This window comes from Rattus norvegicus, chromosome 3, assembly GCF_036323735.1.
Source record: "Rattus norvegicus strain BN/NHsdMcwi chromosome 3, GRCr8, whole genome shotgun sequence".
Classification (NCBI taxonomy): Eukaryota; Metazoa; Chordata; class Mammalia; order Rodentia; family Muridae; genus Rattus; species Rattus norvegicus.
This window is the reverse complement of record NC_086021.1, coordinates 126,629,485-126,649,616: the sequence shown is the minus strand read 5'-3', so window position 1 is coordinate 126,649,616 and position 20,132 is coordinate 126,629,485. Positions and strand designations below refer to the sequence as shown.

Here is a 20,132-nt window from a genome sequence, read left to right as displayed (position 1 = left end):
ACTAGTAACCCCCGCCCCCTCGCGCACGCTCAGACTCCTGGGAGTTGAAGTATCAATTCAAGTTAGACTAGAACCATGGCGGTGACCAAAGAGCTCTTACAAATGGATCTGTACGCGCTGCTGGGCATTGAAGAGAAGGCGGCAGACAAAGAGGTGAGAACCTGATAGGCAAAGCAGCTCTTCGGTCCTCGCGCCTGGCTCGTGCCTGGCTCCGGCTTTCTATGCTCCGCCCTATCCTGAGGGACAGCCAATGACTAAAAAGGGGGCCTCTGGGCATTTCCTGAAAGGCTTGAGGACCTCGTTAAGGAGGGAGGCATTGAGGACTCTGAGCTCTGTGACTGCTGTTCCAGCTGCCATAATGTGAGGAGGCCGGTTGAACCTGAGAACCAGGCCTACGCAGCAGCGTTGTTCGCTGAACGTTTTACCTGTGTATCTGGAGGTGTTTTGTTTTTATTTTAACATTAGGTAGAGCCTCGGAAGAAAAGTCCCTAGGCTCTTCACTCCCTCCTCAGCCCCTCTTCTTTTTTTGTGGATTTGACATTGAGGCCTAGAACTTAGAGAACATGGTTTTCGTTTCCTCTTTTTAAGTATCAGATGTTCCAGTGTTGTCAGTGCGTGCTGATTAGCGGGTTAAACTGAAGGTTATAGCAGGTGTTGGGAAGTTCCACTTATCTCTAATGCTGGTCAAGGTGCCTGTGGAGAGACAGATCAAAATGTACTTAAGGTTTCTGTAATTTACTCTTAGGTTGTGATGGCAATTCTAACAGTACACACAGGAGAGTTCATTGGATAAAAATTAATGCCCACCAGGCTGGGCATAGTGGTACAAGCCTGTAGTGTACTTGGGAGCTGGAGGGAGGAGAGTCAGGAATTTAAGGTCAACTTCAGCTTCTTGTGGAGTTTAAGGTCAGCTGTCTTAAGGGGAGAAAACAAGAAAGAAAGAAAAAGATCTTATCATTACGCTTCTGGACTGCCGTGTCCAAGGGTTGAATGTCTACAGAGTGCTCTGGGCGACTCGATTCTTTAGTAAAGTTGTGGTTATCCTGTTCAAAAAGCTTCCTGAAGATTTGGCTGAAGTCAAAGTGGATGTAGAAATCCCTGTAAGCACCAAAAGGCGCCTCCTCTCCCCTTTTTGAGGCAAGTTCAATGTAGCCCTGGCTGTCTTGGAACTTTTTATGTAGATCAGGCTAGTTTCTCGAACTCAGAGATAAATCTGCCTCTCCCTAATGTCTGGCTTAAAGGTGTGTTCTCCATGCCCTGCTTTTGGGATCCAGGCTTTTTACTGGAATGCTTGGAATCCAAATTCCGATCCTCTTGCTTACGGGACAGGCACTTTACAGATTGGGTCATCTCTTCAAACCCAAATTATCACCAACACTACCACCACCTCTTCCCCCTCCTCCTCTGCCTTTAGTCCCAGCACTCGGAATCTATCTCTGAGTTTGAGGCCAGCCTGGTCTACAGAGTGAGTTGTTCCAGGACAGCCAAGTTTATACAGAAACCCTGTCTCGAAAAACAGACAAAAAAAAAATTTAGCTTTTAAAATTTTATTTTAGCGTTAGCTTTATTGTTTTTAACTATGCATGTGTGACTATGTATATGCACCTGAATGCAGGTGCTCACATTGGCCAGAGGAATTGGGTTCCCCGGAACTAGAGTTACAGATGGTTTTGAACCATCATGTGGGTTCTGGGTATTGAACCCAGGTCCTCTGCAAGAGCAGCAAGGGTTTTTTTGTTTTTTTGTTTTTTTTTATTCTTTTTTTTTTTTCGGAGCTGGGGACCGAACCCAGGGCCTTGCGCTTGCTAGGCAAGTGCTCTACCACTGAGCTAAATCCCCAACCCCAAGCAGCAAGGGTTCTTAACTGCTAAGCCATCTCTCTAGCCCTTATTTTATTATTTTTAATTATGTGTGTGTGTGTGTGTGTGTGTGTGTGTGTGTGTGTGCGCGTGCGTGTGCGTGAATGTGAGTGAGATCTGGAGTTAGAGTTATGAGTTACCTGATGTGGATGCTGAGAACCTAGCTTCAGTCCTTTGGAAAAGCCATACACCCTCTTATTTGCTATGTCATTTCTTCAGCCCTCTGTGACTATTTGTTTAATGGCTATGTACTCAGAATGGTTTTTACATGTAGAAAGCATTGTAGCAAGCAAGCAAGCAAGCAAGCAAAACAAACAACAACAACAAAAACAAACAAAAAAACACAAAACAACTCAATTTAAAATTTAGGTCAGGGGTTGGGGATTTAGCTCAGTGGTAGAGCGCAAGGCCCTGGGTTCGGTCCTCAGCTCCAAAAAAAAGAAAAAAAAATTTAGGTCAAAGTGTGGCTGGAGAGGTGATTCGGTAGTTAAGGGTAAAGAGGATTGAATTTCATTCTTGTCACACAAGTTACAACCGTCTGTGACTCTAGCTCCAGGGATGGGAATGGGAGATGTGCATCTGGCTTCCCCGGGTACCTGTAGCTCTGTGTGGATAGCCACACTCAGATAAAGTGCTTACCACACAAGCATGAGGACCTGAGTTCAGTCCCCGCACATAAAGAAAACCTAAGTTTGCCAGTGCACACCTGTAATCCTGGTGCTAGAAGGGGCAGAGACAGGAGGATCCTGGGGCTCGCCCGCCAGCCAGTCCAGCCAAATCACTGAGCTCCAGGATTAGTGAGGCCACGGCTCAAAAAATAGCTGGGCTGGGTATGGTAGGTTAAGTCTTTAATCCTAGCATTTAGGAACCTCAGACATGTGGAATTCTTGTGAATTCAAGCCCAGTTTAGTTTACATGATCTACATGTCTCAAACAAAAAAACAAACAAACAAACAAACAAAAAAAAAAACAAATGAGACACTGCTTGCTGTTAGCTAGGGTTCCAAAGCCAAGATAAACACACACATGTGTATTTGAGGATGTGGAGAAATTGGAACCTTGTGGATTTCATGTGGTATGGCTATGTTTAAAGGCATGAGGATCCCTCAAGATGTTAAATATTAAGTATACGATTGCCACATAGTAATTGTGGCGTTTGGATGAGATGTCCCCCATAGTCTCGGACATTCGAACACTTGTTCCCCAATATCGAAGGTACTGGGAGGTTTAAGAGGTGCGGCCTCTTGGAGGAAGTCAAAACCCAACCCTTTAATCATCTCGTATTCTCTCTGCTTCCTGCTTGTGGTTCAAAGCGTGAGCTCTCAGCTTTTGTTCTGGTTGCCATACACACCTGCTGCCCTGTTCCCTCATGATGGAGATGGACTCTCCTCAGGAACCAGAACCCACATAAGCCCTTCCTTCTATATGTTGCCTTAGTTGTGGTATTTCATCGGGTTCTTGTGGAGCAGGGCTGTCTGTGAACTCCCAGCGGGTGAAGTATGACGATTCTGTTCACCTCAGATAGTATTTGTCATTTTACGAGTGGCTCATTTCAGTTAGTGAAGTGTTTTCAGGAGCCAACCATGCTGTGGTTGGTTTATGTCAGAATTTCCTTCCATTTTAAGGCTGAATTCCATGGTATGGATGTGTATTCAATCTGTGGATGGATATTTGGATTGTCTTGCCTTTCCAGAACTATGTTTAAGGCTCTTAGGGACAGATCTGTTTGAGTCCAGTATTCTATGTGTGACTCAGTGGTAGAGAGCTTGCCCTGAGGTTTGATCTCTAGCACCACCAAAAACAGAAACATGACTTTTGTATATAACCCCAGCACAGAGCTGCTGGGCCGTGAGTTGGTGGATTCTGTGTGTAGTCTTTTAGGAACTGTGGTACTGCCATCTGCAGTGGCTGTACATGGCTTCTCTCCCAAACCACTTACTGCCTATTTTCTGTTTTGGGGAGAACAGTGAATTGGCCACCTATGCAGGTGTTTAAAAATATGTATTCATTTATATGTCATATGTATGGGTGTTTTACCTTCATGTATTTCTGTGTACCCACATGCACGCAATGCTTGAGGTGTCAAATCCCTGCAACTGGAATTACAGATGGCTGTGGGCACCTTTAGGTGCTGGGAATCAAACACTGGTTCTCTGCAAGAGCCTGTTTTGTTTTCTGTTTGTGTTTTCTTTGTTTTCAACTCACCTAACAGACGTGTTTCAGGGACTTTTACACCTAATACTTCTGCTAGAACTTTCTTTGCTTTGGGCATTTGGCCATCTGATTGACCACTGGGAGCTGCTTTCCCTAATGAGCTGTGTCAATGAATTGTCCTGCTCCAGCTGCGACACCCCCCCCCCCCATGCATGTTATGTTAATGCCGTTTGCACACTGTTGGCCTCTCCACCCGGGTGTGAAAATCTTGGCCAGGGCTTCCTGTTTTGTTTGCTGTTGTTTCTAGCTCCTAGAACAATGCCTAACGCTTGACAGATGTTCAGTAAACACTTGGTGAATGATTGCATGAGCAGACAGTGCTGTTTTCAGGCAAAGCGAAGTTAGTAGACCGAAAGTTAATGTGTACACAGGATTATGATTCATACAGCACACTGACTCAGAAAGGCTGTACCGACTTACATTTATACCAAGTAGGTATAAGGTCTCCTCCACCTCTCTGCTTGAGTCCTTGACACTGGACAGCAGCACACCAGGTACCCAGTGCCTGGCCTAGGGCAGGCACACCCTGACCCTTCACAAAGCCAAACTTTGTTTTCCTTCCTTCTTACATGTTCAGATAGAAACACAGTCAGTTATGCGAGGAGGGTGGAAGCAGGGTCTGTAAGCGTTTTTTTTTTTTGTTTGTTTGTTTGTATTTTTGTTTTCTGGTGTGGCAATCAAAGCCAGGGCTTTGTACACAGCAAGCTTGTAGTCTTCCACAGATCCATCTCATAGACTGTAAGCGTTTTCATTAAGTGCCTACTGGGTGTCAAACTGTGTCTGGTGCTTATGCAGAGGTGAATAGAAGTCTTCCCGGATGAGTGACCATGTGTTTTGTTTCTAGCCTCTGTTCCTTGCCTCTGTGGCTATGTACTTTGAAATCTGGAGGCTAATGGTGATTTTCGCAGAAGTTCACATTTTCTTTTTAAACTTTTATTTTTTTACAAAAAAAAAAAAATCATGTGTGTGCCTATTTGCTGTTTGTATATACGTGAATGCAGGTGCCTGTGAAGGCCAGAGGCAGCTAGATTACAGGTGGTTGTGAGCCACCGGATGTGGGTGTTAGGAATTGAAGTCAGGTCCTCTTCAAGATCTTAACTGCTGAGCCATGTCTAGCCCCAAAGCTTACATTTTCTAACCCAGTGATGATGTCTATAGACACGTGCCATGCAGAAAGTGGGAGTTTTTCTAACCAGTCTTCAGTAAGGTCCAGAACTACTACTTATCGTAGCTGTCATGGTTTGAAGGTGGATAGATATCAGTGTGGAATGGCCTGCACTGCTGTGAACCGTAAATGTGTCAGTACTCACAGGCAGTTGTGGCTAAGGAGAGGAACTCTGGAGTCAAGACTGCCTGAGCATGGTTCATGACTTAGCCACAGCTAACCGTGAAGTTAACTTCTCTGTGCTTTGTTTTCCCCATTTGCCCTGTGGAAGTCATGACTTCCTCCTGATTACATCGTTGCGAGTCTGGATTCATGCAAAGCACTTAGAACGGCACCTGTTGCGTGCCTGGCACATTGCCAGGTAGGTAGTTCTAGCAACTGTGTCCTTGTTGTGAGTTCTAGGTTTTGGTGTTTGAAACAGGGTTTCATGTAACCCAAGCTGGTCTGGCAGGACTGATCTTCCTGACTCTCCTTCCTAAATACTGAGCACCACCATGCCTAATTCATTACAATTTTAAATACTTATCTGTGAGTTATACTTATCTGTAATCTCAGCAACTGGGAGGCACAAGCAGGAAAATTGCCTGCAGACCTGGGGTTATCCTGGTTCCTGTCCATAATTCCAGGCTATCCATAGCTCCAGACCAGCCAGGGCCACATATTAAGATCCTGTCACAGAAAACCAAAATAAGAGCGGACAAGATGGCTCAGTAGGTAAAGGCACTTGCTGCCAAGCCTGATGGCCCAGTTTGATTCCTAGAACTCATGTAGCAGGAGAGAGCCAAGTACTGCGGCTTGTCCCCTGGCCTCCAGTGGCTCTCAGTGGAAGCAGGGGTCAGTGCAGAAGGGAGACAGGATCAAGTAAAATAAAGTTGAGCTTTACCAGAGTTCAGTATTATATGCAAATCAATTGATGGAGTTTATCACCATAGACAGTATCCCAGGCAATCAGGGTGGGAGGTGAGTCCTGAATAGAGAGTCATTTGGAGTTTGTCAGCTCAGTGTTGTCTGTCACTCGTGAACTGAGGTGAAAGGAGGCTCAGCGGAACTATACAGGGGAAATAGTTTAGGAATGAGAAGAAAAACAAGGGGTTGGGGATTTACTTCAGTGGTAGAGTGCTTGCCTAGAAAGTGCAAGGCCCTGGATTCAGTCCTCAGCTCCAGAAAGAAAGAAAGAAAGAAAGAAAGAAAGAAAGAAAGAAAGAAAGAAAGAAAGAAAGAAAGAAGAGGAGGAGGAGGAAGAGGAGGAGGAAGAAGAGGAAGAGGAAGAGGAGGAGGAAGAGGAGGAGGAAGAAAAACAAGGGGCTGGAGAGATGGCTCAGTGGTTAAGAGCACTGACTGCTCTTCCAGAGGTCATGAGTTCAATTCCCAGCAACCACATGGTGGCTCACAACCATCTGTAATGGGATCTGATGCCCTCTTCTGGTGTGTCTGAAGACAGCTACAGTGTACTTATATAGAGTAGATAAATAAATCTAAAAAAAAAAAGAAAGAAAAGAAAAAAGAAAAAAAAAAGAAACAAATCCATGTATGCCTGCGTCCCAGAAGAGGGCATCAGATCACATTACAGATGGCTGTGAGCCACCATGTGGTTGCTGGGAATTGAACTCAGGACCTCTGGAAGAGCAGTCAGTGCTTTTAACCTCTGAGCCATCTCTCCAGCCCTTTTCCTGCTGTTTTTTAGCAACTTAACCTTTCATTTGAAGCCTTTTGAAGGGTATGCACTGTTGGTCTGAGTTTCTACCTTTCTGCTGGGATGCTGGGCTACCAACATGACACTCAGGGAAGGCAAAAATACAGTCTAAGACAGGGGCTCCAATCCGTGTTTCCCCGGGGGAGAAACAGTGGTATCTGGGACAGATGCTGTGGTTCTCTAACTCCAATCTAGCTTGGCCCTGAGCGAGTGCCAAAAGTGCAGAGGGGCTGGAAGTGAGGCCTCTACAGGAGATCTAGGCATGGCTGTTTACGATGAAGGCTCCAGGCCATCCTTGATGAAGGAGACAGTGCTTGCTTGTCCAAACTTTTATTCATGGTGGATGAGAATTCATACAGCTTACTCAGGATGAACCAGGTTAAATACCTTTTGCAGGAAGGGATGCCTGGGAAGGGAAGCGCATTGGCTAAACACTCTGGCCCTAAAATGAAGTTCTTAAAAACACATTTTGGGGCTGGAGAGATGGCTGAGTGGTTAAGAGCACTGACTGCTCTTCCACAGGTCCTGAGTTCAATCCCTAGCAACCACATGGTGGCTCACAACCATCTGTAATGAGATCTGATGCCCTCTTCTGAAGAGGCTACAGTGTACTTATATAAATATAATAAATATTTTAAAACAAAACAAAACATATTTGATTAATTATTTAGTTACTTTGGTGACAGTGTCTTATGTAGCCCAGGCTGCCCTCTACTTGTTTTATGTCTGAGACTGGCTCTGATCTCCCAGTTTCATACTCCCAAGTGTGATGTGCTCCATCAACCAACTGTACTTGTTAGTAGGTCTTTTTAAGATTTATTTTTATTTTGTCTGTATGTGTATCTTGCCTGTGTGTGTGTGTGTGTGTGTGTGTGTGTGTGTGTGAGAGAGAGAGAGAGAGAGAGAGAGAGAGAGAGAGAGAGAGAGAGATACATGCCTAGTGTTCATAGAGACCAGAAGAAAACATTGGCTTCCCCTAAACTAGAGCTGTGGACAGTTGTGAGCCTCCATGTAGGAGCTGGAAGCAGAACTCCAGCAATTGGCAAAAGCTGCCAGAGCTCTAAAGTGCTGAGCCATTTCTCTATACGTTTACTGATCAATTTATTTAAGCCACACGTTTTGATACTATAGAATGTGGTGCACCGACGTTATTTCTTATTTCTTGTTGGTTTTTTGTTTCTGTTTTTCGAGACTCATCTATGTAGCTCTGAGCTTGCTACGTAGTCCAGGCTGACCTGGAGCTCAGAGATCCTCCCATCTCTGCCTCCCTTGTGCTGGGAGTAAAGGCCGTGTACCACCATGCCCAGCTCGACACTGTTTCTTTGAAATTTTTAAATCATCAAGGGTTGGAGAGATGGCCCAGCAATTAGGAGCACTGGCTGTTTTCCCAGAGGTCCTGAGTTCAATTCCCAGCACTCACATTCAATTTATACTTGTTTATAATGGGATCTAATACCCCTTTCTGACGTATAGACATACATGCAAAGTATTATATGTATGTATATATATGCATATATACATATACACACACACACATACACACACACACACACACACACACACACACACACACACACATATATATATATATATATATATATTAGTTTTTTGAGACAGGGTTTCTCTGTAGTCCTGGCTGTTGTAGAACTCTCTTTGTAGATCAGGCTGGCCTTGAACTCAGATCTGCCTGCCTCTGCCTCTACCTCTGCCTCCTGAGTGCTGGGATTAAATGCATGTACCGCCACCTGGCTAAATAAATACATCTTAAAAAAACAAACAGTTTTGAGGCCAGATGCCAAAGAGCTGAAGGAACAAGGTAAGATGAAGGTCGGCAGGGGGCAACTGTGTCTTGCAAAGCATGGAACAGGGCTTTGCCTAGTGTTGAGGACTCGACAGGAGATGAATCTGGGAAATTTGGTGGGGTTTGACCTAAATTGGATTCTTTGGGAGGGGTCATTTGTGGATTTGGGATGTTGTCTGCATGCCTCCAAAGAGAACCCTTCTAGGCTAGGCACTGAGAACACTTCACTGGAGGATACTGGTTCTTTTCATCGAGGTCCAGGCATGATGGGTGGTGTTAGTACGCAGCCCCAAGTCCTGTGAGTCTCTGTTTAACTCAACTCTGGCAGAAGCTCTGGAGTTTTGAAGTTACTCAGTAGCCTACTAAAGAAAATGCATGGTCCATTGTGTTTGGAAGCTGCTCATTAGTATTCGCAGTAATGCCTCACATTTATGTGATACCAGAGAGCTTTCCCATGTCTAGTTCATTTGATGTGATCTTCAGAACAGGGCTGGGAGGCAGGCAAGGACTATTAACTCCAATTTATAGATGAGAAAACCAAATCTCAAAGAGGTTAATTGATCTGCCTCACATAAGGCAACAAATAAATCCAGAGCCCCTGTCCACACCCAGGAGTGTCGAGGGCAGTGCTCTGCGCTCCCTTCACCTCTGTATGAGTGACTCCCTGCAAGTAAAGCCACCTGACTTGGGTGAGCCCAGCAGGTGAGACCTGAGCTGGGAGCTTGGGAAATGCTAGACACCACAGTTTCCATTTCAGCTAAGGCAGCTTTCCAAACAGTTTCCATTTGTGTAGCCCTTTCCTTACTCTTGCTGATCTTCAGTAGTAAAAGGTGTGTGTGTGTGTCTGTGTGTGTCTGTGTGTGTCTGTGTGTGAAGGAAACTTGTCATGTTTATGAAAGGGGATATGATTGATGAACTCGATGTGGGAAGGCCCAAGCTCAGAGAGAGTTCTGCTCCCAAGAGAGGCAAGATGGACAGAATGGCTCTTGGTCTGGGAGTTGAGATCTCTAGGGGTCGAGGGTGACAGCAGGCAATGGGGAGAGTGGGAACAGCCAGACCCAGACTGTCTCATGGATCTGGGGGTTGAGAATTGACAGCCTGAGACAAGATAAGAAAGGGTTTGGGATCTGAACTCGAGGTGCTTAGGAAAGGTAGGAAGAAAGAGAGGTCAGAGGGAAGAGTCGCATCTGAGGGTGAGAAGGAGGGCTCATTCCAGGACTAGAATGGAAGTTTAGGACCAGGAAGGAGTATTGAGAGGACTAAAGGAAGGAAGGACTTAAAAGTGAGAGTGAAGTGGGAAGACCAAAGAGAGACTGAGCTCCCCACCCACTATCCTGAGTGCCATAGAGGCCAGGCTGAACACATGTTGTTCCTGGAGGAATAGGCTCCTGTTCTAAAATCACACCATGGGCCATGGCTACCATGAGAGAGACCTTGGTGCGGGGTCCAGGCATCCCCCAAATCACCTCAAGCCCACCAGGAGGCTCACATTTCGGGGACATTGAGTTGAGGAGGCTGGTGTGGAATAGCTGCTTCCCTGCTTGTGTCTGGTGGGAGTGGCCCGCAGTCCGTGAGTGGCCAGACAGTTGAAGGCTTCAGTATTGTTTCTGTGTGGATGAAAGGAATGATAGTGGCCGATCTTAAGGCAGAGGGGACGTTGCTCTTCAGTTTCCTTTGTGGTTCTTTTGCTCTTTACTTTTTAGACCAGGTCTCTTCTAGCCCACGGTGCCTCTGTATGAGCCAAGACTGGCCTTGAACCTTGGATCCTTTTGTTTCAACATACTAAATGTTGGTATCACAAGGGTGTGCCAGCATGCCTAGTTGGTTTGTTTTATTTTTTTTAATTCAATTTAATTTTGCCAAGTATGGTGGCACATACCTTTAAAACTAGCACTCCAGAGGTAGAAGCAAATGGAGCTGTATGAGTTTGAGGACAGCCTGTCTACACAGTGAGTTCCAGGCCAGCTAGACTACACAGTGAGACCCTGTCACAAACAAACAAAGGAAACCAAACATGCTGGCATGTTTTTCTGTGTACCATGTCTTTATGCCTGCCTGGTGCCCACAGAGACCGGAAGAGGCAGTCTTTTTCCCTGGAACCAGAGTTAGAGACTGCTAAGCTGACTGGGTGCTAGGAATGGAACCTGGGTCCTCGGGAGATCAGTTAGTGCTTTTAACTGCCGAACCATCTTCCCATCCTTGTTTGTTTTATTTTTTGAGACAGGGCCTCATGATATTGCTCAGTTGGCCTTGAACTCTTACGGAGGGGATTCTTAGATCTGTGTGCCCAGAGCCCTGTGCTTCCTTCCTTTCTGCCTGACATCGGACAGTCACATAACTCCTGGTATCCTGCTAGCAAGGGAATGAGATGTCTACCTCTTTAGGCTTGGGGAGAGGTGAGTGTCCAGGCTGTGCTCACAGACTGTTCTGAACTAGAACTGCTAATGGCGTTCAAGTTGAGTCACCTAGAATCAATCATTTGTTCATTCTGTCCCTGTAGCTACTGCCTCCTTGGGTGTCCTTGTCTGGGTGCTACCAAGTGGCCTGGCTCTAGAGAACTGGGTCTGATTACTTGTACTTCTTACTTCCCTGGCTCCAAGTTTTACTGCAAGAAAGGACAGCCGCCTTTAAAAGTATAATGATCTGTTCTTCGCAGGGCACCTTTCTTTTAAGTTAATGATGGCTATTTCTATTTATTGGATCCCTCAGCCTTTGCTTTTCTGGGTGAGTCAGGAGATCCTTCACCTCAAGAGGTGAAATTGGAGACAGGAAGATTGTCAGAGGTCCTGTTGGGTGCCTGGGGCAAATCACCTGAGTGGCTGGAGCTCCGGCTGTGGCCACTTCTACTGGGCTGGGCTGATGTGATCTGTAGAACCAGTTTTGGCACTCTGGGAGGGCTGAGCGCTGTGGCTTCCTTATTCCTTCTACCTGTGGGTTGTGGGGAGGTAACATTTAGTTCACATTGTGGTTGTCCTGGTATTGTCTCAATAAGTTGTCTTTTCTAGACTTTTGTTACGTTTTGTTTGTTTGTTTGTTTGTTTGTTTGTTTGTTTGAAATAGAGTCTCACTGTGTATCCCTGGCTATCCTAGAACTCACTTTGTTAGACCAGGCTAGCCTCACACTCACAGAGCTCTACCTATCTCTGCCTCTTGAGTGCTGGAATAAAGGCATGTTCTGGTGTTAATGGGTGGAATGGGAAGTTATGACGTAGTGGTGAGTGCTGGTGGAAGAGACCCTTCTGTGGGCCTGAACTCATTGACTTGGTTGAGGTTTTCTTTTTCTTTTTTTAAAAAAAGATTTATTTACTTATTATATAGAAGTACACTGTAGCTGTCTTCAGACACACCAGAAGAGGGCATCAGATCCCATTACAGATGGTTGTGAGCCACCATGTGGTTGCTGGAAACTGAACCAAGGACCTCTGGAAGAGCAGTCAGCGCTCTTAACCACTGAGCCGTCTCTCCAGCCCTAGTTGAGGCTTTCTAATTGTTTTGATTGAAAGCAAATGAATGTTTGCCCCTTCCATGCCACAGGTTTCATTGCATGCCTACTGGATGCTGTTTGTTTCACTGTTCTGTTCCTGATGACCCTTTCTCAAAAACCAAATTGAACCACCACCACCAGTAAAAATCCTAATACCTTCCTGCAGGGCTGAAGAGATGGCTCAGTAGTTGAAAGCACTTTCTGCTCTTCAAGGGAGCCCCAGTTCTCTAACAGAAGGCCTAAGAAACTTTGGTTCTGGGGCTGGAGAAATGGCTCAGCGGTTAAGAGCACTGACTGCTCTTCCAGAGGTCCTGAGTTCAATTCCCAGCAACCACATGGTGGCTCACAACCATCTGTAATGGGATTGGATGCCCCCTTCTGGTGTGTCTGAGGACAGTGACAGTGTCCTCGCCTACATACATATAATAAATAAATAAAATCTTAAAAAAAAAAGAAGAAGAAGAAGAAGAAAAGAAAAAAAGAAGAAGGAAGCTTGGCTTCCAGGACCCACAGCGGCCTCACTCCTGCTCCAGAGGATCTGATGCCTCCTTCTGACAGGTAGCTACACACACACACACACACACACACACACACACACACACACACACACTAATAATAAGTAAATGATATATTTTTAAGTAGCACTCAGGAGGAGGAAGCAGGAGATTAGAAATTCAATGTAGTTGAATTTGATGAGATTCATTAGACTGTTCCAAAAAACCCAAAACCTTCTGGCACGGTGATGCATTCCTTTAATCCCAGCACTTGGGAAGTAGAGGCAGGTGGATCTCTGTGAGTTCTAGTCTAGCTTGGTCCACATAGCAAGTTCCTGCCCAGGCAGGGCTACATAGTAAGACAAAAAGCAAAGTCGACACAAAAGACAAAAGTAAAGTTGTATCTGCAGCCATTAATATCTTTATTATTTTGAAAGGTTTCACAAAATTGCCCACTTAGACTTTGAATTTTGTTTTGTTTTGTCTCATTGAGACAAAGTTTTCCTGTGTAGCTTTGACTGATTTGGAACTCATTTGGAACCCATAGAGATCTGCCTTCTGGGTGCTGGGATTAAAGGCATGAGCCAGCACACCCAACTAGGCCTTGAGTATTTACTACTCCTGCCTCAGCCTCTGAAGTCGCTGAGAATAAAGGTTGCCAGGCCCCCAGCTTGAATAAGCAGCATTGAGAATCCAGGCCAGATGGCTTTAGGAGGGTTGTGTACCTGGAGAGAAATTCTTCAGCTTCCAGTCTGGACAGAGCTGGGATCCAGTTTGTAAGAAAGCACCAAAGTCCAGGCAACTGGTTCTAACTCAAAACTAGCCTTCCAGCCTCAGTGACAGGGATGGGCTCTGCCCAGGGCAGGCTTTGCAGCCAAATATAGTAATAACTAGTTAATCCAGACAGACTTGGCCAGCGCCCTGGGTGTCGGTTTGTGGCCACACTGGCAGATCAGGCCGTATACCCAAGCTCTGTCTTGAAAAAAACCAGAATATGTGAGCACATGTGTACACATGTATGAACGTGTGTGTGTGTGTGTGTGTGTGTGTGTGTGTGTGTGTGTGTGTGTGTGATTTTTCAGTGAATTTATCTCAGAGCTCCACGGGCTGAACTTTAGGACTTCCTCCAGCAGGGCTGAAACCATTCCTGTCCATCCAGACCATGCAGGTTGGGTTCACCTGGGTCCATTCCTGGACTTCTGGCTGATGGTCAGGCTCCTAGACTGCTGTAGTGCCTGACTGACTGCTGTCAAGGAAGGAGCAGGGAAGGGTTATTGTTTGTTTGCTTGGGTCTTCCACTCCATCCCACTGGCCTCTTCCTCCTGTGTGCCGGGATCTAAGGTGTGTGCCACCACACCCAGCTTTGGGTTGTTGTTGAGGTCTCATTTGGCTCAGGCAGGCCTTGAAGTTGCTCGAGGTGTAGAGTAAACTTTTGATCCCTTCACTTTGGCTTCTCAGATGCTGGGATCACAGGGATGCACGTGCCCAGCACCATCTGTAGTTTTAGGCACTTGTGTGGAGCGTCTCCCTTAGCCTTAAGGGGTGGGTGCTTGGGAGCCTGAGTCCAAATGAGATTCAGTGGTTTGCCTAAAGTCTTGCTGTTAGTATAAGGAGGAGTCTAAATTTGAAAATATATGTCATATATAAGTATTGTTCTTATACTACTTAAACTCATTGTAGACAGTAAATATCAACTATAATCCTCTTCTGTGAATAGTTCTATGTTTTTATCTGCCAGGGAGGGGTAAAAGGTGTGTCTAGGCTGGGCGTCACTAGCATTTCCACAGATTTGACTGGATGTATTCTGTATGTGTGTGATGCTGGGCATCGCCCATGCTAGGTGGGTGTTCTACCTCTAAGTTGTATCTCTGGCTAGAATAGGTTTTGTTGAATATAATAATTGCATCAACTCTTCCTTATGCCAGTTTCCTCATGTGTCACAGGAGGGTAATAACATCTACCACAACAGGATTGGTTTTGTCCATGTTGATCTTTTTTTAAAGATTTATTTATTTATTTATTTATTTATTTATTTATTTTTTGGTTCTTTTTTTCGGAGCTGGGGACCGAACCCAGGGCCTTGCGCTTCTTAGGCAAGCGCTCTACCGCTGAGCTAAATCCCCAACCCCAAGATTTATTTATTTTATGTGAGTACATTGTCACTGTCTTCAGACACACCAGAAGAGGGCATCGGATCCCATTACAGAGACTTGTGAGCCACCATGTGGTTGCTGGGATTTGAACTCAGGACCTCTGGAAGTCCAGTCAGTGCTCTTGACCCCTGAGCCATCTCTCCAGCCTGTCCATGTTGATTTTTAATTGTTAAATTTTTTTTTAATGTTTAAAAGTTTTAAATTTATTTTAGCTTGGTGGTGATGGCTCTTGCCTTTCATCCTAGCACCTGGGAGGCAGAGCGTGGTGGATCTCTGAGTTCAAGGCCAGCCTGGTCTACAGAGTGAGTTCCAAACAGCCAGGGTTACACAGAGAAACCCTGTCTCAAAAAGACCAAATGAAACAAATACATAAGTGAATAAAATTTAAAAATAAAAATGATTTTTATCTGTTTTTAAAAAGAGATTCATTTAATTTTATCTGTTTGCTTTGCCTGTGTATTTGTCTGTGCACCAGTTGTGTTCCTGGTGCCTGTAAGACCGGGCTATGGTAACTCTGGACCCAGGTCCTCTGCAAGAGCAGCAAGTGCTCTTAACCACTGCCAGCTCTTCAGTCCCTAGAAATAAATCTTTTTTTAAAAAAGCTTATAAAAAGAAAAAGAGTAAAAGTAAAAAAAGGAAGAAGCAAAAACAAACTTACCCTGGTGGTACATACTGCTAGTTAGCACTTGGGAAGGAGAAGCTGGAAGATCTGGAGTTCAAGGCCAGCATCTGCTATGAAGTAAGCTCTAAGCAGATGTGTTTTATATGCAACCCTGTTTTAAAAAAAAGAAGACCCTTGCTTAGGCCTGAGGGTCCAGTTCTATGATCCAAATTAAATATCTTTTTTCTTTTCAAAATATTTACTTATTTATTTATATTACGTGTATATCTGAGTATATGCATGTGTACCAACTGCAGAGGCCAAAAAAGGCTGTTAGATCTCCTAAAACTGGAGTTACGGTGAACCATGCAGTCTGGGTGCTGGGAGCTGAGCCAAGATCCCTCTCAGGTGCTCTGAACTCCTGAACCAGCTCACAAGGCTAACGTCCTTTTCTATTTGTCAGTAGCCCCGCCCCCTCCCAGCTGACGACCGAACCCAGGGCCTGGTGCTTGCTAGGCAAGTGCTCTACCACTGAGCTAAATCCCCAACCCCTGAAAATAGCGTTTAATTTTTGTGAGATCAAAGTTTTTCTTGTTATTAGTCATATTTTATGTATTTTTTCTTTTGGGGGCGGGGTCTCCCTCTGTAGCCCTCCCTAGCCTGGAACTCACAGAGATATGCCTGCTGCGTGCTGGCATTAAATGAGTGTGCCTCCATGCCAGCCCTTTGTTTTTATGAATTTGTTTCTTTATGGTCTTCCCTCCTTCCCTCTCTTGAGATGGGGCCTCATGTAGACACAGGGGGCTTCAAACTCACGATTTAACTGAGGTAACTTTGAACCCTTGATCCTCCTGCCTCCACCTATATAGTTTTTGTTTTATTTCTGAAAGTCTCACCATGTAATCCTAACCTACATAGTTTGAAACTCATCATGTAGACCACGTAAGCCTTGAACTCTTGAGTTCTTGGCAATCCTCTCTGTCTCTCTAGTGCTAGAATTATAGGTGTGTGCCACCACACCCACATACCAGCTTCTTTATATATTTTTGTGGAGTTTCAGGTCACTGAAAATAAAACAGATAAAGGGCCTTAAAATATAAAAGAAAAGGGGTGGGGACATCCTCAGGGGGAGGGGGAGGGGGAGGGGGAAGGGGAGGAATTGGATGAGGAACTGTTGAAGGGTGGACCGGGAGGGAGCTGATGACAGGATTGTAAAAAAAAAAAAAAAGATTAAAGATAATTAAAATGTGTGTGTGTGTGTGTGTGTGTGTGTGTGTATAGTAGCACACACCTTTTACTCCAGTACTTGGGAGGCAGAGACAAATGGATCTCTGTGAGTTCAAAGGCAATCTGGTTTACATAGTGAGTTCTAGAACAGCCAGAGCTGCATAGCAAGACCTTGTCTTAGGAAAAAATACTGTATATATTTTCATACATATAAATGTACATATGCATATATATGAAAATGGTTAATAAAGCTTGGCTTAAAAATAAAAGGTGGGGGCAGGGGCTGGTGGTGGCCATCTTTATAGCTGAGAAGACAGGTGGGAGATCTCTGACAGCTAAAGGGTAGGCAGATCTACATATCAACTTCCAGGCCAGCTAGGTCAGCACAGTGAAATCCCGGCTCAAGAACACCAGTAAAACAATTAAGGGCAATGCAGCTGTGGGCTCCGTGGAGGAAAAAGATTCCAGGCAACCCAGAGGTCAGGATTGCACTTGTGAGACCACCTGGCAAGCCGTCACTTTCCTTATTGTTGTATTGGGTTTTGGAGGGGAGGAGTGTTTAGTTATGTTCTCATTCTGTAGCCTAGTCTAGTCCAGAGCTTCCGATTTTCTTGCCCCAGTGTCCTGACAGCTGGGGTTCCAGATGTGAGGCCTTCATGTTTAGCTTGTTGTATGTTTTAAATACGAGAGCTGGGGTAATGAGCATGTGGTCTGGGGTGTGCATAGGTAGGCAGTTGGGAAGATGGACCAACAGGGATGAATGTTCCCTCACTGCCCAAGTTCAATCCGGAAAACCAGACTAGCCCTGGCAGGTATAGGTGTGGGACTGGCTCCGCCCAGCAGGTGGCAGCACAACCGCAGAAATCACGGGCTCCGTACTGACGTAGTTGGGAGTCCGGCGAACTCCCCTGGGAGATGCTGACCACCTGCCTCTGAAGGTCCTTATTTAGCTCACTTGAGTGCAGAGGTGATGTTAGTTTTCTCTGAGAAGCCAGGAAGCCAGAGTGCTGAGCTGCTCCCCCTGGAGTTTAAGCAGCAGGTAACCTGTACAGAACACAAGTGAGATGCAGAGACCTCAGAAGCAGAGTGGGGTTCTGTGATTCTGTACCACCTTTTCCTGGAAACGTCTAAGCAGGCCATATGTGAAAGAACCTCTGCCAGCTTTGGTTCACTTATTTTTGTGTTTTACCTGCAGGCATGTCTGTGCATGTGCATGCAGTATCTCTAGAGGCCAGAAGAGGGCACCAGATCCCCTGGAGTTAAGAGTTACAGCCAAGTAACCACTTGGGTGCTCGGAAGTTGAGCCCAGTTTATTATAAGAGCAGCAACTGCTCCTGACCACTGAACCATTTCTCCAGGCCCTGCCTTTTAATTTTGCAAATAGAAGAAATGCTAGAGTTTGACCTGGTGGTAGGTGGGTGTAGTTGTAGCACTTGGGAGGCTGTGCAGGAACAGGGTACGTTTAAGGTCAGCCTGGACTACACAGTAAATTCAGTTAGCTTGGTTTTACATCACATCAAATCATTGTTGGAACCCCACCCCTTTTGTGCCTACGATTCCCCCTACCACACCCCATCCCCGCCCATCCTTTAGAAATAGTTTTTTGGGTATTTTTGTTTTCTGGGTTTTTTTGGTTTTTTGTTTTTGTTTTTTTGTTTTTTGTTTTTTTTTGAGACAAAGTCTGTAGAGCTCACCTTGTACCCCAGTGTTGTCTCAAACACGAACAGCCTGTCTGCCTCATCCTCCCAGCCTGGGTTACAGGCCTTGTCGTTCCTCATCACTTTCTCAGAGTGCTTCTGATGCTCTGAGGAAAAAGCGCTGTGTGCCTGACCAGGAGTCGGTAACTGTTCAGAGTTAATTACTTTCATTGTTAAAGCCAAGCTAGGCAGTGGTGGGCACACCTTTGATCCCAGCACTTGTGAGGCAGAAGCAGGTGGATCTCTGAGTTTGAGGCCAGCCTGGTCTACAGAGTGAGTTCCAGGACAGCCAGGGCTACACAGAGAAACCCTGTCTTGAACAACAAATAAAAAAAAGGAAAAACAGACCAACCCTAGAATGTTATTGTATACATAGTTTTGAGTACTGATTTTTTTCTCCTAATTTTTTTTTAAAAGATTTTGTTTATTGTATATGAGTACACTATAGCTGCCTTCAGACACACCAGAAGAGGGCATCAGATCCCATTACAGATGGTTGTGAGCCACCATGTGGTTGCTGGGATTCGAACTCAGGACCTCAGGAAGAGCAGTCGGTGCTCCCAACCACTGAGCCATCTCTCCAGCCCTTCTCCTAATTTTTTAAGCTGGATGTAGTGGTTCTCACCTTTAATAACCTTTAGTCTCAGGGCTCAGGAGGCAGAGGGTCTGTGTGGGTTCCAGGCCAGCCAGAGCTATGTAGAGAGAACTTGTCCCCCCAAAAAATGAATTTAAAATGGTATTTATTGTGTGTTGTGTGTAGGAGTACATATGTGTATGTGCTATGGTGTGGTTGTGACGGTTGGAGGGCGACCTGTAGGAATTGGTTCTCTCTTTCCACTTGTGGTTCCAGGGATTGAATTCATAATGTCTGACTTGACAGCAAGTGCCCTCACCCACTGAGTCATCTCTCCGGTCCCCAGCCCCCAGCCCCTTGCTCCCAGCCCCTATAGTGGTTACTTTGTTTTGTTTTGATTTCAAGATGTCACCCAGGCTGGCTTGCAACGCATTAGATATAGCCCAGGACAATCTTGAACTCCTGACCTCCTGCTTCTGCTTCCTGAGAGCTGGGTTTATGGGCACATGCTACCATAACACCCGGCCACTGTCGTGGTTTTTTTTTTTTTTTTGGTTTTTTTTTTTTTCCGGAGCTGGGAACCGAACCCAGGGCCTTGCGCTTGCTAGGCAAGCGCTCTACCACTGAGCTAAATCCCCCACCCCGTACTGTCATGTTTTTAATGGGCACCCCGGAGGTAGAGGTTTGGGTAGTTCTACTAACTGTTGTCGCATTGAGCTTCTTTATATATTTAGTCGTTCCTCCCAAGTTTAAATTCCTAGGCTGTCAGAGGGAAAGTATATTTTAAAGTGTAACAGATAAGGTGGCCAAGATGGGTCAGTGAGTAAAGGCACCTCACCAGACCACCTGAATCATCCTGGGAACCCACATGGTGGAAGAAAAGAACCAACCAACCCCACGTGCTGTCTTCTGATTTCCACCTGCGCACTGTGGCATGCAAGCACACGCAAGCACACGCAAGAACACGAGGTAAAGAAAAGTAAAGAAGTGTGGATAGCAAAACTTAGCAGCTACAGTTTCTGTCAGGAGGTTGCTGCAGCTTCCGTGCCCACCAAGAGTGAGACCAGGATCAAGTGAGGAGACTGCTGGATGTCAGTGGCAGCCCCTCCATGGCCTTTGCCTTCTTTATTTCAAATGTCATGGGGGCTGTGGAAAGGGAGCCACAGGCTC

The 20,132-nt window shown here is 45.5% G+C and overlaps 1 protein-coding gene across 2 annotated transcripts in view; it reads left to right on the top strand.

Moving 5' to 3' along the window:
* The first annotated feature begins 17 nt into the window (after window positions 1–17).
* Window positions 18–20,132, top strand: part of Dnajc17 (DnaJ heat shock protein family (Hsp40) member C17) — a 33,557-nt gene continuing 13,442 nt past the window's right edge. Inside the window, exon 1 of one of the 2 annotated variants that reach the window (XR_010064617.1) lies at window positions 18–153. Coding sequence is in view for 1 of the 2 variants with exons in the window: in NM_001191740.1 (NP_001178669.1) it covers window positions 76–153 (78 nt within the window). In the remaining variant the exon portion in view is untranslated. The remainder of the gene's footprint in view (window positions 154–20,132) is intronic. The other variant, NM_001191740.1, reaches the window with a different exon arrangement.